The sequence below is a fragment of the Protopterus annectens genome, chromosome 8.part0 (assembly GCF_019279795.1).
Source record: "Protopterus annectens isolate FY-2018-M chromosome 8.part0, PAN1.0, whole genome shotgun sequence".
NCBI classification, from domain to species: Eukaryota; Metazoa; Chordata; order Ceratodontiformes; family Protopteridae; genus Protopterus; species Protopterus annectens.
In genome coordinates, this window is record NC_056741.1 from 903,441,752 (window position 1) to 903,468,283 (window position 26,532).

At 41.8% G+C, this 26,532-nt stretch overlaps 1 protein-coding gene across 1 annotated transcript in view; it reads left to right on the forward strand.

Moving 5' to 3' along the window:
* The window catches only part of KMT2B (lysine methyltransferase 2B), a gene marked incomplete in the record, with an annotated part of 4,527,268 nt that overhangs the window by 3,995,123 nt on the left and 505,613 nt on the right, over positions 1 to 26,532 (forward strand). Inside the window, 1 exon segment of the mRNA XM_044079325.1 lies at positions 9,294 to 9,440. Within this exon segment, the coding sequence (XP_043935260.1) occupies positions 9,294 to 9,440 (147 nt within the window).

The following is a 26,532-nucleotide window of genomic DNA, read 5'->3' on the forward strand; positions in this document are numbered from 1 at the left end:
TCTGTGTCGGAGCGCACTGTCCCTTCGGATCCGAGTGCTTCGGCGCCGGCTCGATCCACTCTTCGGATCCGAGGGAGCCGATTGAAGGAACCTTTGGTCGAGGGCGGCCCGCGTTCGGCCTTTGATGTAGTGGAGAGGGCTCTGTTGAGGGTCTCCGGACCCCCGGCACTTGCTTCGGCTCCGTCCCGCGCTCCCTCTGCACTGGGCCAGGCTTCCACCATCCGGCCCCTGGGACAGCCCGTTTCTGTGCCCCAAGTTGCTCCTATGGAGCAAATTGCTGCTTGCAAGGACTCCTCTGACAGCCCCCCAGAGGAGGCCCCTCGCAAGCATACGTGCAAAAGGAGGCACATTGACTCCCCGAGTCTCTCACAGAAGACACGGACTTGGAGGAAGGGAAGGCTCCCCACGGTCACCCCGAGGATGTCTCCTTTGGAGACATCATGGAAATGCTCCGTATTAGGGGGGGGTGGTCTGCCCCCAAGTCTTCCTCGGACGAGTCCGTGTTCTTGGAGGCATTTGAAGCGGGCCCGTCTACCTCTTGGGTGTCCCCCTGCCGACCCCTGGAGGACCTTATTACCACCAGGGCGTGGAAGGAACCGGACACGGTGGAGCCAATTCCCAATAGACCGGATAGGATCCTTAGTCCGCCTCCGACAGGACCCATTGGAGTAAGGGGCCTCCTGTAGATGCCATGTTGATGGCGGCGCCACAAAGAGGGAACTGGCTCAGGAGAGTCACTCAGTCCACCCACCGAGCAAGGAGTCTCGGATCATCGACCGCTTGGGGAAGCGGATGTTCAGTTCAGCGACCTTCTCGGTAAGGTCGCTGAACTATTTGGCACATGTTATTCGGATGCAGCGAGATCTTATTAAGGAATACGCTGCATCCCCCCCTGAGTCCATTTCGGAGGAGGACAGAGTTCTGCACTCCACCAAAATGGCCACTCTTAGGTCAGTTACAAATACTTCTATGCGGCTACTCTCCCATGCAACGGAGGGCGCTAGAGCTGCGGGGACAGGACTGGTCACTAGACGTCAGGCCTGGCTCCGTCACTGCGATTTTTCTGAGCCCTTCAAGGCGTCGTTTGCGAACGCCCCCTTTGATGGTTCTGCTCTGTTTGGCAAGACCGTTCGCGAGACGTTGACCCAGAGCGAGAAGGACGGGAAGACGCTGTCTGCCGTCGGAATCCGCTTCTCTGCACCCCAGAGGCCCTATTCTAGGAACCAAAAGGGTCAGAAGAAGATGTGGTTCCGGAAGTCGCAGCAGTCCCAGCCTGCTCCGGACAACCAGTCCTTCCGTGGCAGAGGAGGACAGGGAGGACGCCGCCCTAGAGGCAGAGGGGCTCCCAGAAACTTCGGGTCCAGGGAACCTTTCTCTGAATGGCCCGCGCAACCCTGAGGGTTGCCCGACTGCTCTACTCTGGAGGCAGTCGGGGCGTTCGGGGCACCTAGCGGCATGGGAGTCCATAACATCGGACCGCTGGGTTCTCCAAATCATATCCAGGCGATATCGCATTCCTTTCCTTCAGCTTGCAAAGTTACAGTCCCTCGCAGGCGTCCCACCAGGTCAACGGGGGGCCGCTTTGGCAGAAATTGGCCATCTGCTAAAGAAAAGAGCCATCCAGCCCGTTCCCCAGACCAGATCGGATCAGGGTTCTACTCCAGATTCTTTTAGTGCCAAAAAGACGGGCGAACTAAGACCAATCCTAGACCTCTCTCTCTTGAATCTGGCAGTCCCCAAAGAAAAATTCCGAATGGTCACTCTGCAATCTATTCTCCCCCTTCTGGGAGAAAATCACTGGATGTGCTCCATAGATCTCAAGGACGTACTACCACATCCTGATGGACAGGCGCTCCAGGAGGTTTCTCCGCTTCGGCTGGGAGCCAGTCACTACCAGTTCCGGGTCCTTCCCTTTGGTCTCACCACAGCCCCCAGGGTGTTTACCAAAGTACTAGCAGTGGTAGCGGCCCACCTGAGGCTTCAGGGGGTCCAGGTCTTTGCCTCCCTGGACGGCTGGCTCCTTACCGCCGGAGCAAGGCATCTACTTCTCTTGGCCTTGAGACTCCTTTCTCCATCTTGCTCCATTTCTGGGCATCACAATAAATACAAAAGTCCAACCTGGCCCACACAGCTCTTAGATTTCATAGGGGCCAGACTAGACACAAGGAGTTTACGAGCCTTTCTCACTGCGGACAGAGTTCTAAATCTGCAGCTCCAGGTGCAGGCCATTCTCCATTCAAATTCTGTTCCAGCGGAGTTGGTCCTGAGGGCTCTAGGGTCCATGGCTTCGGCTATAGCACTTCTTCCTCTTGCCAGGCTCAATATGCGCATTCTACAGTGGACGCTCTTAGTACAGTGGTCGTACCTTGCTCTCCCCATGCATCATCCCATAGCGATCAGCAAGGCTTGCAAGCGGTCCCTCTTGTGGTGGCTCCGCTCCCCGGATCTCCACGAGGGTCGCCCATTTTGTGCTTCTCCCCCTCTCGCCACGGTGACCACGGACGCCTCCCGCCTCGGGTGGGGGGGGCACTTTGGGGCCCCGGACAGTCCAAGGCACGTGGAACGATTCAGAGACCTTACTGCATATCAATGTTCTAGAGATGAGAGCAGTGCTCTTAGCGTTGCTAGCACTTCAGGACTTTCTTCCCTTGGGAACAATTGCGATTCAATCGGACAATATGTCTGTTGTCTGGTACATCAACAAGCAAGGGGGAACAAGGTCTTACCCTCTTTGTCGAGAGGCCATGAGAGTTTGGGAATGGGCAATCTCCACCAATCGCTTTCTCATAGCAACGCACATTCCGGTCGGTCCAACATCCTAGCGGACAAGCTCAGTCGCACCATTCTGACCCCTTACGAGTGGTCTCTCAATTGTCAAGTAGCGAACGCATATTCGCACGGTGGGGAACCCTTCATGCGATCTTTTGCTTCTCCCTCAAACACCAAGTGCGACAGTTTTTCGCTCTAATACCTCCTCCCGGAGGTACCCCAAGAGACGCTCTGGTGCATGCTTGGCCACCCGGTCTTCTGTATGCCTATCCACCCTTGCCTCTGATGCTGCAAGTTCTTCAGAAAGCTTCTCGGGTGGGTTGCAGAATGATTCTCATTGCTCCATTCTGGCCTCGACAGATCTGGTTCCCCTTCCTAAGGTCTCACTCGGTGAATCCTCCTTGGATTCTAGATCCCATCCCGGATCTGATATCCCATCCATCCTGCATTCCTCCTCCGAACCTGGACAACCTGAAGCTGACCGCTTGGCTGCTCCAGTTCCACTCTTGATAAGGACTCCGGTATTTCTTCACCGGTAAAGGCTATTTTGGTGGCGGCTCATAAACCATCCACTAGAAAGGTTTACCGAAGCAAATGGAAACGCTTCTCTGTGTGGGCGGAGCGGCAAGGCCTGAATCCCTTCACGGTTCCTCTCCCTGTAGTGCTTGATTTTCTAACCTCTCTCTTTAATGATGGTGCCAGCAGTTCCACAGTCAAAGTTCAACTGGCGGCAATTTCTCACTATCACATTGGTCAAGATTCTAATCCTCTTATGTCAGCCAAATTGTGTAAAACATTTCTTAAAGGTACTTTCCTTCTCAGGCCCCTATAAAACAAGCAGTTCCTCCTTGGGACCTTTCTTTGGTCCTACAGGCCTTGACCGCTCCCCCTTTCGAGCCCGCCGCTACGGTGGATCTCAAATTTTTGTCCTACAAGACAGCCTTTTTGGTAGCCATTACATCAGCCAAGAGAGTTTCTGAACTTCAAGCTTTATCAGCTAAACCTCCTTACTTGGTATTTCATCCGGACCGTGTCTCCCTCAGGACCAACCCGTCCTTCCTTCCTAAAATCGCTTCTGAAGCAAACATCAATCAATCCATTAACCTCCCTGTTTTCTTCCCTAAGTATGAAAACAAAGGTGAATATAAGCTACACTCACTAGATGTTCACAGGCAACTTAGATTTTATCTCAACAGGACAGCTGGTCATAGGCAATCCGACCAGCTGTTTATTTCCTTTGCAAAATTCAATTTGGGCAAGCCAATTTCTAAAGTTTCTCTGTCCCGCTGGATTTCACAGTGCATTTTATTGGCTTATCAAGCGTCAGGAAGGCCCGAACCCGGGCGTGTTCATGCCCATTCAACCCCATCAGTATCTACCTCGGCAGCCTTCAAGGCTAGGATTCCTCTAGATGATATTTGTGCAGCAGCCACGTGGGCTTCATCTCATACATTTATTTCCCACTATAAGTTGGATCTTGCATCTAGGGTAGAGCATCCTTTGGCTCCGGTGCTCCGAATATCCTTCCATGATGGCCGCCCAAGACTCAGGTAGCTGGGGACTCTGTCACACATGTTGCAGACAAACGAACATGCTACTTCAGATTTAGAAGTTATGTACTCACCATAGCGTTTCATCTGAGTAGGTGTATTCATTTGTCTGCAACCATCCCGCCCTCCTATCCCCCTGGCCTTTCAGTTTCCTGCATATTCCTTGTTACCCTTTTTAGGGTATTGTTGCTTTGGCAAACTCGATCTGAGGTCATGAGGGTAGAGCAGGGCATTATGGGTGAGGGGAGGAGCTGAGAGCTTGGATCCATAGCTGGAAAACCATGCCGGTTCGGATCCGATATCGGATCCATAACCCACAGGTTGCAGACAAATGAATACACCTACTCAGATGGAACGTTATGGTGAGTACATAACTTCTAATTATTGACAGTATGTGATGTTGTCTTTTTTGTCTGATTCAGCATGTGAGTTGTCTGATCCGGCTGGATCCAACCTCTGCACCTTGTATCACAGCTTTGGCTCATTTATTCAGAGCTTCTCGGTGCCTGGCTTGGACACCTGGGTTGGTTCTAAAACCATATGTGGACCTACAGAGCTGATATAAGTATTTTTTGCACTTTCTCTATCTCAGGCTATTTAATACTTCTGTGCTGCATTTATTGATTTGGTTGAATTTGTCAGTTTTTCAGCCTGCTCTTGTTAAAGAAATGCCTTCTGTTTGTTGCTGTACTGCTCTTAGGTTGTTTTAACAGTATTCTGATTTCCTGTCCTCCTCTGACACTGCAAAAGGTCTGAGTTTGCCAGAATATGTCTAAGTTTTACAAAGTTTTTCTGTGTTTGTAGAAGTTCTCCTACATTTGCGCATTTTTTCCTGTGTTTTTGAACATTTCTCAGGGTTTATAAACTTATTTCCAAGGATTAACGATACTACAAGAGTTCTACCTTTTGTTGTAATGCATTTGGTACTGCACTTGAGCTCAGAATCACTTTGTTTTACATTGGGAGTTGTTATGCACTCTGGTGGGAGTAGAGAGTTAATTCAACCCATCTGAGCTGGGAACTGCTGGTGGAAGGTTAATTGTGTGTTGATCTGGTCTGAGGGCTTAACTGTGTAAAAGTTTTTTATCTTGCTGGTATAAAAACCTTGTGTTTAAGCATCATGCAAATGCTGTTACCTGTAGCTCTCCAGTTTAAAATCCTCTAAAGGAAATGCTTTCCATAGGCTGCCACTGTTCATAGCTGCTTGAAGAGCTGACAGTTTGTGCAGAGGGTAAGACCACTGCAGGTCATCTAATTGTATACTACTAAACATTTTCACTTAGACCTTTAAGTGACTCATCCCTACTCTTCCCCATCTACTAAGTATCTGCTGTAATGCATAGGCGCTTCCCAGGCATCTGTTTCTGGGCTAGTAGATATGGGTAACCTGAGGCAGTGCAGTAACTGCCTCATGTTCATTGACAGCCATTTAATTTTAGACCAGACAAGCGCAGTGTGTGATACACAACATAATTGGAGGCAAAACTCTTGCATTCACACACAAAATGCAAATCAGGGTGTCATCGTTACCCAAAACACTCACTAACAGCACTAAGGAACAAACACATAGATGCACACATGTGGCGGTACTCACTTGAAAAATACCCAAACCTTCAAGACCGCCTATAAAAGCATCTCTCAGTGGCCCTGTGCACATTCAAAAAAGACGGCACCTCACACAACACAACTTTGAAGATCATAGTAGCTCCACTTCCAAGCCCATAAGTTAACACACCACATAGCCAGACATCCTAGTTATTGGGGATTCCATTGTAAGACATACTGATGTCCCCCTTACCAGGCTAAACAAGATCATCACTATGAACTGTCTGTCTGGAGCCAGGATCCACTAGGTCACTCATGCACTTAGATCTTAAAACCACAAGTACCAGTATGACATGGTCATAGTCTTTGTGGGTGTAGATGACTTAAGACGTACTTCACTGGACTGTATGAAGAGAGACATGATGGAGCTCACTGAATGTGTGTCCCAGGTGGGTATGAATCTAGCTTTGAGTAGCATCCTACCTTCACCAAGATGATGCCACAGTCCAGCAAAAAATGATTGACTTCAACATTTGGCTTAGTTTCTCGTGTCACTACAAGGGAATCCAGTATCCTTCAGCCTGGGGGAGACATGATTGACAGACCACGATTCTTTGCCAGAGGTGGTTTGCACTTCTCACCACTTGATTTCCAGGTACTGACAAAAACTTTATCTATCCCTATAGTGCCTTTTTTTAGACTGCGTCAAACTGTTAAACTTTCCATCATGTCAAAAATCACTCGAGTACCTAAAGGTATTGCTGCTCAAAACTGAGAGTTTAAATTGAAAAAACATGCACTTCCTGGAAGCACTGTTCACCCTGGAGAATGCAGACGTGTGCAGTCACAGAAACATGTTTCTGAACCATGGAAAGCACCCCAGCTTTCAAAGGCCAGAATGCCTTACATCTCAGTCCCCCTCAGCTCAGGATAAAACAAAGGGAGGAGGTGTCACCGTATTCAAAAAGGACAAGTACACTGCTAGACTAGTCAGCACAGTAGAAAAAGGCAAATATAGACCTATATACATTTCTAGTACTTCTGGAAAGTGTTAAAATGTTAGTACAGTCAGTGGGAAATAATCATGTCAATATTTATCTACATGATTTTATGGAAGGCTGTTCAACTATAAATAACCTTATTTATTTTTACTGTGATGCTGTATGGGCTTTGGATAGAAATGTATCAGTTGACATGCTGTTTGTTAACTTTGATGAAGGCTTTCAGCTGATCCCACATTATGCCATGTAAACATCCTCAAAGAACTGAAGATTCATTGCATATGTTATCTGATGAATTGGTTGAAAACTAGAAAAGCAAGGGTTTGCCTGTAAGGAATACAATCAGGGAATATCATAGAGGAAGGTACTCAGTCTTAGTTTCAAGACCCTTCCTGTTTCCATATCTTCCCCCTTCATATGTAAGACAGAACTTCAGATCTATCTTGATAAAACTAATGGAGTTTCATTTAATAGCAGCAAGTGCAAGAGTATGCACTTGGGTAGTACAAATCCAAAGTAGCCATAAAAGGAAATAACTCCATTATTGACATATTTGAGGAATTTGAAGATTTAGGAATAATGACCGAAGTAGAATTATTATTTAGGAATAATGACTGAAGTAGAATTATGATTTAGTGGGTACATGGAAAGAGATCTGCAGAAATGTTGCTCAGCAGTAAAAACATATTTCTTAATTGTCAAAGGATAGAAATGTAATTTTGCTTCTACTTAAGGTGTTCTTAGACCAGCTATGCAGTATGGAAAAATAATTTTTGATGTATGGTAGATCTAATGGATTTAACTGGAGGTGATACAAATGTGTACCATAAAGAGAGACTGAAACTATGACAAAAGGTTAATGAACTTAAACCTTTTTTCCTATTATAGATTATTAATTGATCTCGCTTGAGTTTATAAAAGTTTGAGAGAAGAAGCTATGGACTGTATCTTGGGAGGGATCACCTTTATAAGACACCAAAAAAAAAATACTAGGAAGTCATGCCCTGGTGGAACTTGAAAGAATGACAAAAAGTTAGGCAGAAACTACTTCAGGTAATGGCAGGGAGAAGACTGAACAAGTTGCCTGCTGAATTAAGGTGAGCAGAAAATCTGGAGTGTTTCTAAAGTAAGTTGGACTCATGGTATGAAATATGGTCTTCTGGACCTTGTCTCCTTGGAAGTTGGCCTGCATAGATCTCATGAGGTTGTAGGCTCTAACCTATACATTATAAAATGGTTTCATTGACACAGTTAAATATTGATGCACACAGACTTGGTGAAATGTCACTCAAAAAAAAAAAAAAGCATCATAAGTTCACAGTGTTACCTGTCAGAGTCCATACTCCCCAGATGGTTGGCTTTATGGGGATGTTCTCTTATTTTCTTTCCAAGATGCATGTGATGAATCTACCAGGTGTAGGTCACATACCTTCACAAAACTGAATTGTTTCATATGCAATTCAGGACTGGAGTAAGATTTGTTAGGGTTGCCGTCCATGATCTGCTGTCATAACTTCTCCTGTTTACCTGACAGCTTGCAAACTTGTTTAAAGAAAGAACATATTGGCCAAGATTGTTTCACAGAAAATAGACTTATTCAAATACTTAACTATATTTTTTGTCTGTCATTTGTTTGTCTGTCCAAAGGAGATGATGAGAATTAATGCTTCTGGGCATTTTATTTGCTTTCTTTAACATGTACCTTTGGGTCTTGATGAGAAGGAATTGAAGAGGTAGGGACATGTCATTATTTCCTGTGTTTTCCCTTGTTATAACACCAAATAAGTACAAAGAAAAAGCTACCTTGACAAAAATTTTAGGTGTCATGGAATGCCTGTGTATATGGGGTGTTTAAAGAAATAAGGGACTGCTGACAGAGGTGCTCAGAATTTTGTAATCAGGGCTGGTGCTTATGTTGCTGTGTCTTTCGGCTTTTCCCGATTAGGGGTCGCCACAGCGGAACTCCGGTACGCTAATGATTGGTAGTTGATTTTTACGTGCCGAGTTACCAGCCCTGACGCACAACCTTCAACGAAGGTATGCCCATTCAAGCATGTCTCCACACAGAAGACACTCTAGCTGAGGATCGAACTGGACAGCGTCTTACTGTGAGGCGACAACGCTACCGTAAAAGCAGTAACTTGTTTGCTAAAGGATGAGAACTTGAATTTAATAAGAAAATATTTGCTTACAAAAAAAAGTGGAAAATGTTCTATTCCATCAAATCCTGAGATGTTATGTCTGCTTATGTTAATGACCTTGTAGTAGTTAAAGGTGTGTATATTTTTGAAGTAATGTCAGTGCTTAAGTATACTGTTGGAGAAGAGATTGGATCTGTAGAGTGCTACTGCATTTCGCATGTCTTCCTGAATATATTTATTTTGGCCAAAAGCATCTGTTATAAGAATTTGCCGGTGTGTGTTTGCAGGTGTTCAGACAAGCTCTGAGGATGAGGCTCCTGTAAAGAAAGAAAGGGAAGAAAATCATGGACAGGAAACTGAGAATGAGTGCCCTCACCTGCGGTTTGAAATAAGCAATGAAGATGGGTTTCATGTGCATGCCGATAGCCTTGAAGGTAAACAAGTGTGATTGATTTGCAAAGGCATGCAAGACTACACTTTTTTGGATTTTATGCAATAGTGTCTATAAGCAGATGTGGAAAATTATTACTTCATATATTTATGTAAGAAAACTGCATAATTTCTCTGCATTCTGTGCACTAAGGTTTCCTTTAAATGTTCAGATTGCTTGGCTGTCAGTTACCCAGTAGTTAGTACTGATTTTCTTGGCTTAATAGTGCTGGATATGTTAACATGTGACATAAACAGAAGACGTGTATCCAGTGACTGCCTTAGCTTGACATTCCATTATGTGAAATAGAGGGACAATGTTTTCAAAAATTTTTTCCTTGTTCTAAAGAAACAAGTTCTGTACTAACGTCAAGTTTCCCATCCATGGCAAAGTTAAATGTCTGTTGACAGAGATGAATTGTGAATAAGCAGAAATGCTGAGTTAGTGCTTTTTTTCGTATTTATGAAAGTAAAGCTAGGGTACAGGCTGTACCGTACAGCTAAGTACAGCTATTCACTTTTGTGCAACGGAAGTACTTTTTTTGGGGGGGTGAGTTTAGTATTTTCTCAAAATAATACATTTTGAAACAATTTTAACTAAAATCGAGCAAATAGTGTTACCATGTAAGGTTTTTGTTTAATTTTTTTTTGCTGAGATAAAAGAATTAGAGACAGCTATATCTAATTCTGAGGACCAAAATATACCTGAAGACTGAAGGATAGGAGGTGAAAGTGTTCTTAAGACTTGAAAGCAAGACTTGGGGGGGGGGGGGTACTAGTATGCTAATCTCAGTGGTAGAGAAGCTGGTGCCAATGAGCTAGAAGTCACATCATCCAAAGTGCTGCAGGTTAAATGCTGGAACATTAGGGTAAATCAAGTTAGTTTATGACATCCTAGCAAAAGTAATTAAAAAGGAGACTGTGAAGTGCTTTGTTTTAAGAGTTTTGCAAAGCATTTGGTATGATACTGCTTAAGAGTATTTTAAACATGTTGGACATCATTTGAATGGATTTCAGGCTGATCCTAGCTTAGACATTGTATGGGCTACCAAATTTCTTTTAAAAGGACTCCCCAACTGCAAAGTGTTTTTAGAAAGATACCACAATTTTTTTTACCAAGTCACACCTTTTTCAAGAGAGATTGAAGTAACTCAGCTGTTTTTAACACCTTTATTGAATTATCACTTGTTACCTAGGCAAACACGTTCATATAAAAGTACTCAAACCATATTAATAAGTTTACATTTTTAAATGTGTGATGTATAACAATGTATGTGATGTATAAACTATGCAACGTTACATAAGTTATTCACTTCCTGCCTTCTCTTAAACCACATTCCTCTTCCTAATATTTTCCTGCATGCGTCGTTCCCCCAATTTGCATTTTGTGTATGTAGTTTACTCCTAAGCTTTTTCTAAAGATCCCACATCAGCTCTTTTGTGTTTGTTGCAATATTCAGTACTTCAAGTATAGTTGGTTTAGATTTTGCTTTCCATTTTCTAGTAATTGTTTTTTGGCAGCCACCAGAATTAAACTTAAAAAGGCCTTACTGTGTCTAGACAATTCAGATCCTGTGTTCCAGCACAGAAAAATTATTTCCTAGTTAAACTCATTTACTCACCCAGTATTCCTGACAGAGTACTTGCCGCAGTGGTGCGAAGGTTAACATTGTCACCTCACAGCAAGAGGTTTTCCAGTTCAATTTTCGGCTAGAGTTCCTTCTGTGCGAAGTATGCATATTCTTCCCTGAATTCACATGGGTATCCTCCCCGTTCTCCAGTTTCCTCCCACATTGCAAAGACTTGTAACTGGAGTGTTTCTCCCTGGGCCTCTTCTGAAAATAGACTTTAACCTAGTCTGACTTTCACGGTTAACAAATGTTAAATAGAGACTTTTTAGTGTCTGCCAGCTCATTGCACCCCCAAAGCACATGTTCCCAGTTACCTCTTTCTTCTCCAACATTTATCATCTGTCTGAGGAAAAATTCTTTGGAGCCTACATGGAGTGTAAACGTATCTAAGCAACACTTCAGGCTTAAATCCTAAATTTTCCAGGCTACTTTGCATATTTGGGACCCATACATATGCCCTCCAATTGTTTTTGTGAATTGCATATCTGATTCCCAATGCTTTTTCTCCTCTTCTGATTGATTCCTATAGTTATCATGCAATATTTTATATGCCCTACTAATTACCCCTTTTTTAACAGCAACTTCTGTTCTAGATTGAAATAAAAACTCAACCGGTGCAAGACTTTCATTTAGGATTCTCCTATCCCTTTCTCTTTGTCTCTATTCTGATGTCAATCTCAGATAGGGAAGGCAGTCATTAGCCTGCTGTCCAAATGTCTTCTTGGCCTCTTCCCATTCTATTACCTTTCCTTCTCTAATTATTTGTTCCCAATACCTTGCTTCCTTTGCCATCTTCCTCCAGTAAGTTTCAACCCACTTTTGTCTATTTTCTGTACCCCTAATTGCAGTTACCTCTGTTAGCAGAATCTCCTTTCTCCATTCCCGTGTTGGCTTTGTTCTTGGTATACATTATGCTACTTTGAATATAATCTGTAAGGAGCCAAGGGAAAAGGCATAATGGAAATGTTTAAATGCTTTAAGTCATCCAGCAAAACTAAAGTGGGGAGTATGATGATCATCATAGGCTTACTGCTGTAATGTCATTCTAGACAGAAATTCAGCTGCAGGTTATGTTCCCCCATTTGGCTTGGCTTCAGTAGCTCCGGATATCAACAAGGTGAGTTGGATCCTTTCCTTCACCAGATATTCCAAGAGAGTGCCAGATAGAAAAGGGAAGTCAACTCACACTATGTTCAGTTATTTTTTGTTACATTGCAGCATGTGATAATCTGTCCTTGGATTTTATACATGTGATTTAGCAGAGAGAGAGAAGTACCCTTTGTGTTGTTTTTTTTTCTTGCTCCTTTCTAATTACTTGTTGGCATTTAGATCATTAGGCAAGCAACTTATCTCTTTTGCATATACCCTTGAAGGTCAGTCACACCCCCACCCCCTCCAGTCGATGATGTCCAAGGGGTGCAGCTTTTTCAAGAAAAAGACCCTTAAATGCAAGGCTAAAAATCTGAAGGTCTTCTTGGAGTACTAGGGGCTGCTGACTGTAAATCATGATATATCCACCCCTTCAGCTTTTTCAGTGGGAACATCATCTCCAGTGGGCTCTAGGAAACAAAACCAGGCACCATATGAATAGATTCCATAGCTTCTGTCATTTCTTATGGAGGCCCCTGATCCTCCCAGAATAGGTCATGGTGTCAGGACCAGTATTGGAGCAGCTGCTCACATCTGTTAAAATAGAGGTGACTGCATAAGGAGGGGAAAGAGCAGGATTTTACTCCATGCTGTTCCCATTTCCAAAGAAGGGTAATCCTTGGAGGCCTGTCTCAGACCTATACAAGCTAAAGGTTCTAGAGTTTAAGAAGTTGAGGATGCTCATCCTTCAGTTTTTATCTCTTCTGCTGCAGAAAGCAGTAACAGTCACACTTGATGTAAAAGATGCCTTCCTCAACACCTCCATATGCCCGTTTATATGGTCCACATGAAGTTTCTAAGGCTCTTGGTAGAGTCCCAGTACTTTGGCTCACCACCTTGCTATTTGAGCTGTCCACTCCTATGTTATTTTTCATATGTGTAGTTCCAGCTTTTACTCATCTCATAAAATACTCCGTTTTATCAGTATTGTGTATCTTTATTGGGTTATCGATAGTTATACATTCACATATCATATTGAACCATAGGAACTTCGATTAATACTCATTTATACATCTTATGTATTATATTATATATATATTCTGACTCAACAGAAAATTATTATGAAATGTTGCCTTATTTATTAATTTATTATTTATTTTTTTGTGTTTTACAAGCTTTATGATACTTGTTCTATGAAAACAGATTCCTTAGTGTTTTGTCTCTTTAAATGCAGCTATTTGATTAAGGTGTTTAAATTAAATGCAATTAACTAAGATATAAAACGTTGGCCAGAACTAAGGCATTTTATTCTGATGAAGTTTCCTGTGTTGGAAATGAAAGCGAATTTTTAACTTTTTTGTATCGCTAATAAACCTTGTACGTACTACAAACCTTGCACATTTTTGGATCATCTGTGGACTGTAATTATTACTTTTGTGGGACAGCCTTTATTGGATCCTGTACTACAGGGGAATCTGTGTTTTATCAGTTTTTGTGCTTTTTTTCCCCGTTTTTCCATTCTTACCTTTTTACTGGTCGTGGATGTTCATCGTGCGTACAGCTGCAGTAATCACATATGGGTTCCCTGCCATCAGGCGGGTCCTCGGTCAGCCGAATTCCAAAGTCTTGGTCCGGCATCGGTTGTTGTCGCCTTCTTCCCTGACATCAGTGCGACAGGGGTATATAAGTCACAGCCGACGCCATATTCTCCAGTCTTTTTTGCCGCGCGGTGCCCGTAGCAGAAGCAGTTCGCAAGTGCCGGTCGGCCAGCTCTTGAATTTACAAAAAATTGGAAACCGAAGTCTTCTTTAAAGCCAAGTACCCCGTTGGGGAAACTTTTCTTGCCTCAGACCGATGTCAGACAAAGTTAACAATTGTATTTCTTGTGGGAAGCAAATACCGCATAAGGATTTCCATTCCCTTTGCATACCTTGTTTAGGCCCAGACCACGACGTCTCGGGCTGTCGCTTCTGTGCGACTTTCAGTAAACGCACTATTAAGCATTGGGCGGAGTTCACCCAACATTATTTTGGTAAAGCCTTTGATTATAAAATGTCGTTGGATACTCCGACTACCGTTTTGTCCAAAAAACGCAAGGACAAAGACCGACACGCGAGGCCCGCGGTCTCCACTGACACCACGCCAAAGCCAGCTACACGTGGTCCGGTTCTCAGCGAGATGCCTATGCCGTCCCTGACTACCGACGACACTTCCTTGGCGGTGTCTTCTGTACCCGAGACCGCTGGTACCTCGGCCCTTACTCAGACTACAACCACCAAAACCACAGTGTGTATTGAGCCTCCTAATGTGGACAGGTCCACTTCCACCCAGGGTGTATTTAGACCCACTTCTTCCTTTTCTATTAAGGCCTTCACTAAGTCCAAATCAGCCATGCATCCCAAGAGGCCTGTTGCACAGGTCCCATCCCCAGGCCCCATGCCTAAAAAGCAGATGCTTAAAATGGCTGAGGATTTAATTTCCTATATCAGGGGTTCCCAACCCCCTCCAGACAAGAGACCCAGAGTGGAGGAAGACTCTCCTTCTTCTGAACAGGGCTCCATTTTCTCAGAACATTCTGATGTGGAGGAACACTCATACTCCCCTTATGAAGATTCTGATGCAGAACAGTCCATTCCTTCTGTATCTCCCCCAGAGGATTTTTCTTTTGGGGAAACCTTGCACACCTTGAGGGAGCACTTCCATTGGGAAGGCCGAGACTTTTCTGATTCCAAGAAAAGGCTTAGGGAATTTCTTTTGTTACCTCAACACAGACCTCTGGCTATACCTCCTGTCCTGGACATACTTGATGTTTACTCGGAGGCTTGTCTTAATCCAGGTTCCCTGCCTCCTGCACCAGTCAAACCTGATAGGTATAACAGAGTCCCCAACTCTCACCAATTTCTTTTCAAAAGCCATAATGCTGACCCTGAAACCATTTCTCAAGGCCCCAAGGGAATGAAGGCCTCTACTGCGAAGAATCCACTACCTTCTGAAAGAGAATCTAGATCCTTAGAAAGGTGGGGGGAAAAGGTATACACCTCTGCCACCCTAGCCATGAGGGCCTTAAATTGTCAGTTCCATATGCTTAAATATCAGCAGTTTCTGTTATCACAATTAAGAAACAAAATGTCTCAACCTGAACAACCAGATTTGAAGGAATTGCAGGATATGATGCATAGTGCAGAACAAGTGGGTAAACACACCCTTACAATGTGATTATGATGCCTTGGAGGCCTCAAGTAGAGCTGCTGCTACAGGAGCAGTCATTCGTAGACATGCCTGGCTTAGGGAACAAAGCTTGCCTGATCATGTTAAAGCTAAACTACTAGATACTCCTTTACAGAAGGATGTGCTATTTGGTACTAATGCTGAGGAGATACTACGGAAAATGGAAGAAAAAGCTAAATCTATGCAAACTGTCAAGGCTTTTCTACTGGTACAGCCACCTCGTTTTAGCAGAAATTGTCCTTCAAAAAACTGGTCCTTTCCAGCCACGGACAAGCCCCAAAGAGGTAGATACAGGCGCTCAAGGGGCAGAGGACAATCTCAAGGATCATATAGAGGCAGACAATGGCAAACCCAAGCACCAAGAGGTGGCGAAGACAATGCACAACAATACAGAAAGCAAACCCAATGACTTCCTCCTTTTCATGCCAAGCAAATCTCAGCTGGCAGCCCCCTTGGGAGGAAAGCTGGCACTATTTTCAAGAAATTGGCAGATTATCACGACAGACAAATGGATCCTGGACATAATAAACAGAGGCTACAGATTTCATTTTCACACTCTTCCAAAAATGAGAGGCATGCCAAACCTGCCACACAATCAAAGGGCAGAGGTGCAAATACAAATTACAAAACTCATGGACATGAAAGCCATTCAAGAGGTTCCTACTCACGAACAAGCTCAAGGTTTTTATTCCAGACTTTTCCTGGTACCAAGAAAAGGAACCGACTGGAGACCCATTTTGGACTTATCCATCCTAAATACATTTCTACTCGTACCAAAATTCAAGATGCTCACATTACAGCAGCTTCTTCCCATGCTGGGCAAGGAGTTTTGGCTGGTAACATTGGATCTCAAGGAGGCATACCTGCATGTCCCAATCGGACAAAGCTGCAGAAGATACCTCACATTTCTTGCAGGTTCAATCCACTATCAATTCTCTGCATTGCCCTTTGGCTTATCTACTGCGCCCAGAGTATTCACGAAATGCCTGGCATCAGTAATTGCCTACTGCAGACTTCAAGGGATACAAATTTACCCATTTTTGGATGACTGCCTGATCCAAGCGGACAGCAAGCACACTCTTCTGGAACATCTGGCTTATGCAACACGGTTACTGAATTCTCTGGGATACACAATCAACAAAGAGAAATCCAGGCTGACACCATCTCAGAAAATAACTTTCCTGGGTGCCAACTTGGACACAAACACCCAAATGGCCTACCTTATGCCAGAAAAACAAGGGCAACTAACTCAGTACTTCAAAACACTAGCAAATTGTACCAGGCTTACTGCAAGGAAAATCCTGCAGGCTCTGGGCTTCATGGCATCTTGCATTCTTTTAATCCCATGTGCAAAGTTGCATATGAGAAAACTTCAATGGTACCTAAAAAGCCTATGGTCTCAACACAGCCACAATTTGGAAACAATATTACCAATAATTCCATGTTTGCAAAAGGAATTTCTATGGTGGGCCCAAGCATGTCAAGCAAACACAGGCCTCCCATTCTGCAAGCCTCAAGCAAATCAAGTCATCACAACAGACGCCTCAGATTACACCTGGGGTGCGCACATGACAGGCAGGTGCATTCAGGGCAAATGGTCCCAAAAGGAAAAGCACCTTCACATCAATCAAAAAGAAATGCTAGCAGTGATAAATGCAATTACAGCATTCAAGGACCTCCTGCATCCAGGACAATTATTGATAAGAACAGACAACACCACAGTAATGTGGTACATAAACAAACAAGGAGGAACACATTCATATCCCCTGTGCAGACTAACTATGACACTTTGGAACTTGGCTCTAGAATGGCAAATCGAACTTCAAGCACAGTACTTGCCAGGTTTGGAAAACACGCTGGCAGACAATCTAAGCAGAAATATGACAGATCCACACGAATGGAAGCTGCATCCACAGGTGTTTACAAAGATAATCCAAGCATGGGGAAGGCCAGACATAGATCTCTTCGCCTCCCACAGGAACCATCAATTGGAAAAGTTTTGTTCAAGGACTTTTCATCCAAAGGCACAGAGGGTGGACGCCCTTTCATTCAGTTGGACAGCATGGACAGTGCACGCTTTCCCACCTCTGCCTCTTCTATCCAAGGTGCTCTTGAAAGCAAGAGCAGACAGACCGAAGATGACACTGATTGCCCCAGACTGGCCAAGGCAGCACTGGTACCCACTCCTAAGGAGCCTAACACATACTCCTCCCTGGCCTCTACCTCTAATACCTCTTCTGCTGACTCAGCACAGCTACAAAACTCTTCACAGTCAGCTAAAAACACTCAATCTTGCTGCATGGAAAATTCCTTAACACCACAGCAGACCCTACTCTCCAAAGAGGTGCAGGATGTCATTCTGGAGGCCAGAAGGCCATCTACTAGGAAGACTTACCCTGCAAAATGGAAACGGTTTTGCTCTTGGAATGAGAAAAAAGGCCAGGACCCTAGAAAACTGGATTTGCCTCTGGTATTACAGTATCTAGCTGAGCTGCTGAACAGTGGACTTTCATTTTCCTCCATAAAAATCCATGCTTCAGCCATTTCTGCAGAATTCAACACGGATCCACCGTTATTCTCTCACCCATTTTTAAGGCAATTCCTCAGAGGGGCTAAGAATAGAAGACCACCAAGGAAACAACCAGTGCCAGCCTGGGATCTTAATTACATTCTAGAAAAATTAACATTGCTTCCCTTTGAACCAGTTGCCTCAACAGATTTGCAATACTTGTCCTGGAAAGCAGCTTTCCTTCTGGCCATTACCTCAGCTCATAGGGTTTCGGAATTTCAAGCCCTCATGGCTGTGCAGCCCTTTCTTATCTTCCATCAGGACAGTTTCCCTTCGAACCAACCCGTCATTTATGCCTAAAGTGGTATCCAGGGTAGCTTTAAATCAAACCATACACTTACCTACCTTTTATCCCAATCCTCAAAACAAAGGGGAAAGGCTGCTACATTCCTTAGACATCCATAGACAGCTACGTTATTATTTGGACAGAACAAAGCCTTTCAGGAAATCAGAACAACTTTTTGTGTCTTATGCTGTAGGAGCTCAAGGGAAGCCTGTTGCCAAACAGACAATCTCTAAATGGATAGGCCACTGCATATGTTTTTGTTACTCCTATCATGGGAAATCTGTCCCTGTAGGCATCAGACCACACTCCACCAGGGCCACAGCTACCTCCACAGCCTTCCTCAGAGGAGTTCCTACCAAAGATATCTTGGAGGCAGCCACTTGGAGTTCTGTACATACCTTCACAAGACACTACCACCTGCCTTTATATTCCAAAACTAGAGCAGGCTTTGCTACTGCTGTATTGCAGGGCATTTTGGCTCATCCCAGTTCTACCTAGTGCCTACCACCCTGTGCGTAGCTTTGGGATTCTACCCATATGTGATTACTGCAGCTGTATGCACGATGAACATAGTACAGTTTTGTACCTACCATAAATGTAGATGTTCGAGTGCTAATACAGCTGCAGTACAGGTTTCCCTCCCTCCTTCCCCTCTAGGTATAGGACTAGTGGCTAACACCTCCTCATACAACCTATTTTGGGTTATCCTCCTATGGTGTATTTGCTTGCAACTACTCTTTTTTGATAACATTGCATTGCTTGTATATATTTATATATATATAATTTATCTATTGCTTTTCTTTTGGGGGCACCTGACATCTGGGGCAAGAAAGACTGGAGAATATGGCGTCGGCTGTGACTGTCGCACTGACGTCAGGGAAGAAGGCGACAACAACCGGCGCCGGACCAAGACTTTGGAATTCGGCCGAACGAGGACCCGCCTGACGGCAGAGAACCCATATGTGATTACTGCAGCTGTATTAGCACTCGAACATCTACATTTATGGTAGGTACAAAACTGGACTTTTTTTCAATGGATGTACAGGATAGCCAAGGACCCTCACAACCTAGGAACAAACCATCTCTAATCTGAGAACTCACCAGGCTTTTACAAGCCTTCACACAACCGGAAACCAGTACCCAGGACAACGAGGACTCTTAGCTCGTGTGCACAGCCTGTGCGAACCAAGCACACCAACCATAACAATCCCAACAGGAGATTTTCCGGGGATTGTGGAGTACCACATAGTGAACAGAGGTACAATGAATGAAATAACATGGAATATAACGACAATGACTCATTTTTTCTCAAATATGCTGATATTAATATAACTGACTGGTTAAACAAGAGTTTCGGAGCTATCGAACAACGCGAGCAGAGACAAAATCAACAGGACACTTCTTATTCTGAGAAATGTAAGCTCTTAAAAAAAACATTTGCTTAAATTTAAAAACTTAAATTTAGACAACTGGTTTCTAACTGAATGTCTAAAAAGAAAACATGTGCCTAAGGGGCTTAGATTAAATAAGTTCCCAAACGACATTGTTATGGGCTCTACACTTTATAAGGAGATTGTGGATATTCTGACAACTGTGGTTTGGCATTGATAAAAGTTATGATTAACAACAATAAGTTAATTGATGAGCATAACATTAAAATTGATAAAATCAACAAGGAAATATGTGAAGATTTACTGTTCACTGTAAGAGAATATAAAAGTGACTATTTGAGAGTGTTTAATGATGTCGACAATGTAATGGTTAAGAATCAAAAAAGAAAGATGGGCAAATTAGACAGACACGACTGGGCATACGAACACCAGCAAGCTTACTTATTAGGGCACAACATTAATAAAAAGGAACAGCCTCGTGGGTTATTTAGGGGAAGGTACACACATATAAATCACAATCAACATAACACTAGGTCCTACCAGTGGAGGCAATACAACCATGACTATGAAATGAAAGTTGATGTTAGTACAGATATGCATAACTATCAGGGTGAATGCAGTGATTTCGAAATCCCTTTAGAACCAGAAGGACCGAGAAGGTCCGAGAGAATACGGAACCTACACACACACCCGACATATGCACAAGCAACCAACAACTATGTTCGGAGACATTAATGGATTTTTCTTTTAACAAGGATAATAGTATACAAAATAATAATGCCTATGACAATACAGAACAAAATAGAAATAATACTATAGATCAAGGAAACATGAAATCTACCTTTTTTGATACTAATGTAAGTAACCAACTGACATGTGAAGAAACACAAATGAACTTTTCGTTCTTTAATGACAATACTTTACATAACAATAGGGTGTATGATGGTACAGAGTTAGAGAGAGATAGCATTATAGTCAGTCAGCCAAATAGTGAATTTTTTATATACAATTATACTGATACTAAAATTGAGGACAGACATTTTTCTTTATTTAAAAACGGTTTTACCTTTGTTCCAGCTAAGAAAATGGATATGGCTGAGATGATTTTAGACATAAGGCTTTTTACTAGAAAGTTAAATTTGGAAGTCTTGGCAAATTCTAATGATTCTGAGAACAATACCGTATTTTACGCTAGTAAGAACAGATATTGTGAAGGTTTGAACAGGAGAAGTACATTCAACCCCCCCTTACAAAGTGACATCAGTAATTTTGAAAAATTGGTTATTAATGAGGTTGGAACGCTTCAGTGCCAGCATGAACATAACTTTTACAAATACAATCTTACTATAGAAGAAAAAACTACCTTGGAGGAAATAAAACCGTTTTATCCGGATGTCCGGATTATGAAACCTGACAAAGGGGGTGGGGTGGTAGTAATGAACAATTGGTTATATACAGCAAAAATTATGGACATACTGAATGTACAGGGTAGATGCACAATTATTTCCATTAATGAATTAAATATTGCCTACCATAAGATTGATTTGATTATAGAAGACAACCTGCTGCAAGTCCTAATTGATGAGAGATTATATAGATTTTTTAAGGTGGAAAAACCTTTTCTATCTACCATGTTTGGTATTCCCAAGATACACAAAAGTGTTGAAAATCCAACTTTGAGGCCTATTGTAACATCAGAAGGCTCAAAAACACAACCACTGGCTATTTATATTGACAATAAATTAAAGCCTTTTTATAAATTATATACACCCATTTTAATTGATTCTTGGGATTTACTAAGCAAAATTAACCAATTACCATTTCAACCACATTATTCATTTTTAACAATAGATGTTAAAGACTTATTTTCTGTGATTCCGCACAATATAGGACTTGAATGGTTTGAATATATGTTAATAGAATTCTAATTTTTAGATGACAATAAATTTAGATTAATCTTGGAAAACATAGAAATAGTATTAAAGAATAATTTTATTTACTTTCAGGATGAAATTGATCAACAATTAGATGGTGTGGCAATGGGGGCAGCTTGTGCCCCCATTTTGCCAACATTGTTATGCTTTTCTGGGAAACGCATTTTGTTTTCAATTCACCATTCATGGTCAATATAGTCAAATATTTTCGCTTTCTGGATGATATACTGATAGTGTGGAATAGTACACAAGATGAGGCATTAATGGCATTGGATTACTTTAATAACTCTACTGCATTCCTTCAGTTCACATATGAATTGAATATGGAAGAAACACACTTCTTAGATATCACTATTAGAAAAGATCATGAACATCGAATGTATGTATCCAAGATATTTAGAAAGGCATGTTTTTCTAACTCTTAACTCCACTATTGCAGTAACCACCCACCTTTACAAAAGAGGAACATCATCAAGGGACAAATGGTCAGAGTGGCCCGAATGACATCAAGATACACTGAGTTTATTGAAGAATTAGAGTATGTACACGAACTATTTTTAGAGAGGGGCTACCCTGATTCCATTATTACTCCCTTAAAGGAAGAAGTGACTAAAGGGTGGGGAACTAAATACATTCCTTTACTCAACAAGGAGGTTAGGACAGATAATGTGTTAAACTGTAACCTTGAGTCTATTAACCATAAAGCTGGTAACATTATTACTACTAATACAAACATTCCTTTTCTTGTTATGACATATAATGCTAATACTAACTTAATAAGGAAAACCATTAACAGGACATGGGAGTTTTTTAAGTGTATGCCTAACAGGTTAGGAATATTTGATAGACATTTATGTTATAGCTTCCGAAGGGGACCTAACCTAAAAGCTATTTTTGAGAGAAAGAAGTAAGTGAAAGACAAAAGGAAGAAAGATACCTTCCGATGTGAAAGATGTCCTCAATGTACATTTATAGCTAACACAGAGGAACTACAGTTACCAACTATCCCCATTAAGTATAAAGGGAAACAATACTGTATATGCTACACTAGTGGGGTAGTATATTTGGCTTATTGCACTTTATGTTGGGGACACTATGTGGGTAAAACAGAAAGACATCTACGACAGAGAATCTATGAACACATGTATGACGTAAACAAGAAGGAGACTAATGCTCTTTATCGCCATACACTTTCTTGTAAGGGAGCTTATTTTAAGTTTTGGATTTTGGAAATGGTACCTAGGAACAACAGAGGGGGGGATTGGGAGAATCAACTGAGTTACCGGAAATTAATTTGGCAACTGAGACTAGACTCCAATACACTCCCAGGGATGAACGACCATGTGTCCCTTTTACCTGCCCTAAAATTAAGGGCAAATAGAATAAAACAAAATAAAAACAAAAACATAAAGAAATAATATGCAACACATAATTTTAAGAATGCTAATCAATTTTTAAGCCAAATATTTGAATTTTATTACTTGATTATTTATTTAATAAAATACTCCGTTTTATCAATATTGTGTATCTTTATGGAGTATCGATTGTTTTATATACTTACATAATTTTATACATTCACATATATCGACGCATAGGAACTTCGATTAATACTCATTTATACATCTTATATATTATATATATATTCTGAGTCAACAGACAATTATTATGAAATGTTACCTTATTTATTAATTTTTATTTATTTTTTTGTGTTTTACAAGCTTTATGATACTTGTTCTATCAAAACAGATATATGTAAAACCTTAGTGTTTTGTCTCTTTAAATGCAGCTATTTGATTAAGGTGTTTAAATTAAATGCAATTAACTAAGATATAAAACGTTGGCCAGAACTAAGGCATTTTATTCTGATAAAGTTTCCTGTGTTGGAAATGAAAGCGAATTTTTAACTTTTTTGTATCACTAATAAACCTTGTATGTACTACAAACCTTGCACGTTTTTGGATCATCTGTGGACTGTAATTATTACTTTTGTGGGACAGCCTTTATTGGATCCTGTACTACTGGGGAATCTGTGTTTTATCAGTTTTTGTGCTTTTTTTCCCCGTTTTTCCATTGTTACCTTTTTACTCATCTCAGGCTAAAGGGTGTGTATCTACTCTTACCTAGATGATTGCCTAATTCAGGCCTTTTCTGCAGAGGATCTGATGAAAGTGTTAAACCTGACCATAGCCTGAGTCAGAAGCCTAGGCATTTCTGTCAGTAATCCTAGCACCAATAAACGCTCACCAAACAAAGTAACCACAGAGAAAAGCACCAAGTCCAAATGGTGATGGCCTTCCACAAGTTTTATTAAAATTATTCCAACGACCCAAACACTGCTTACAAGGCAAAGTGAAGTACTAAACACAAAAACAAGAAACCAGTAAGTTAAGCGCTTTTCGTCCGGATAATATCCGGACTTCTTCAGACAATACGTTAGTGTGCACAGTAGTTTTAAATAACCTCGTCTTGTAGTATCAGCCAATAAGCTCTCAAGGAATACCTTTACATGATTTTCGAAACTCAGTCATTGCAACATACAAATGATTTATCTTAACACACTAATCACATCACCTTTTTGCATAGGTAAATCGTTCTCATAGTGGAAACCAAGGTTACATGTTAAAAAACCTTGGTTGCCGCATTTAAAGCTGTTTTAAACTATAATGCAGCATCAATCACTATGATCGATGTCAAGCACAAGATATTAAGTAGTAACATAAACAATACAATCATAAGTTACATTAACGCATATTTTAACATAACTTTAAGCAATGTTACCCCCAATTTCATTTAAGTCCCGGGTCTCCTTGGTTTAATAAGTAGTGATAAAAAATGTTACAAGAATATTCATAGTATAACTTTGAAAATAAATTTCTTTCTAGTTCCCCCTAACAATATTAGTTAAAACATAGTCTTAAAATAAACAGTTTAAATCTAGCCAAACTACCCTCTTATATGTCTACACTGGTTTCGTATAATATGATCTATCTAAAAAATATCTCTTATGTTTAACTTGCCATTACCAATTAAGATACTATGACATCTTCTATAGTTTCCTACCAAAGTTATTAACTACATAAAACCTAAACAAAATTTCCCTAACTTCACAAGTGTTCTTTAACTATAAATATATTAGTTTGTTATTAGTAACATGTAACCAAGTTTCTATAAGTTACAAATGTAACTATCTTTACCCAACTACAACTTCCTGTTATTGCCTCTGTCACCTCTAAAGGCAAGTCATATTTTAACTGGACCTTAATAAATAATTAATAGTGCCAATTTTACTTCCAAATGTATATAACTTGGAATTTGCTTTTGGTTGGCATTTTTCAACCCAAATTGGACATATCTAACCAGTCACCTAAAGAGGCTCTTTATTTTCAGTATGCAAGAAATTGAGCTTGTGCCGTTAAGCCCAGGTTCCCCACACGCGTCCAGCCTCAGCTGCCAATTCAGCTCACTCCTTTCTAACAATAGTTTTTTAAAATTTTCATTAACATAGTTACCACTCCTAGCCCTTTGTTCAATTTTAGAAATGATTTTAAGTTTAAATGTATGGTCTATGAGCACATCCCCCTAAGCTGATTCCCTTCTGCATTTGGTTGGTCTGGAGACATGTCTTCATACCTCTGGTTCCAGTGCCTGGGTTATTTCTTAAGGTAAGGGCATTGCCCTTTCAGTAGTTGTATGTAAAATACCTCATGGTTTCTAGATATTTTAAAAAGTTAACTGTCATGAGAGAAGCAGATTCTTCACAAAGACTTCCTTTTATTCTGCCTCTTCTGTTTAGGCCCTGAACATAACATTCCTAACTGCCCATCCTGCACTAAGTTTAATGAGAAAACAATAAAGCATAGGCCAAATCCCTCATTCAGAATCAAGACTCCTGGTAGGGTTCAACTTTTGCACACCATGGCTTCCACCATTTCCCAGGCTATCATCCTAAAGAAGTGCAAGGAAGAATACTTGAAGGAGAAGGATGTGTGGGACAATGATGACATCTCTGTGTCCACCTTCTCACCATGACTCATTCACTGACAAAGGTAAAGTGCTTCTGCAACCTTCTGGTCCAAAATGTGTTAGATCAGAGTCCTCTGGCGCTTCTCATTAAGAGGCTACAGTGACTGAGCCCCAGCCCAAAGCCTCATGAGCCCATACCAGAATTACATCATTTGGGTCTGAAGCTGCTTTGCAAGCCACCTCCAGACTTCTGGTAGCCAAGGGTGTGGGTGACATTCCCTTGGTTTTCATTTGGGAGAAAATCCCTGCAATTTCTATTGAGGTCATGACCATCCACCTGCAGCCTGAGGCCTTGTCATTCCCCCCTCCGAAACCCAAGACACCCAAGCCCAGATGTCAGGTAGGTTTGCTTCACCTAACCAGATCCCATGTCACATTTTGTCCAGGTTTTTCCACAGGACGTTTTCAGGCTGGTGCAGGCTTCATGGATTTAATGAAGTCTAGGTAACCCACCCAGAAAAGGGAACATGTGCCAAGGATTTCCCCTGAGAAAAGAAAAAGGGAGCTCTCCCAACAGGAAGACTCTTTTAATTCCTCAGAGTCACAAGATGAAGACAAACTTTCCTATGTAGAGCATCCAACCTGACGTCAGTTTTTGGATACTGAATCCGAAAACACCTTGTTCTCAGTCTTGCCATATTGAGGATTTATCATTTTGCAGATGCCTTTCATAGAATAAGGGAATCTTTCATTTGGAAATTTAGGAAGTTCTTCCTGGCTCAGGTCAATTTTAAGAGCCTTCTGAACCTTCTGTAATCTAGGTCCCTGGCCATACCTCCAGTCCATTAAGTCTTGGATGATGTATTGTCTGACATATCACTTCAGCCATGATTACCTTCCCCCTGCCTCCCAGAAAGTCTCATCACTTTTGCAGAGTGATTGAGTCCAAGTATATCTGTAAACATTCAGTGGTAGACCCAGCTGTGGTTTCTCTGGAGTCCACCAA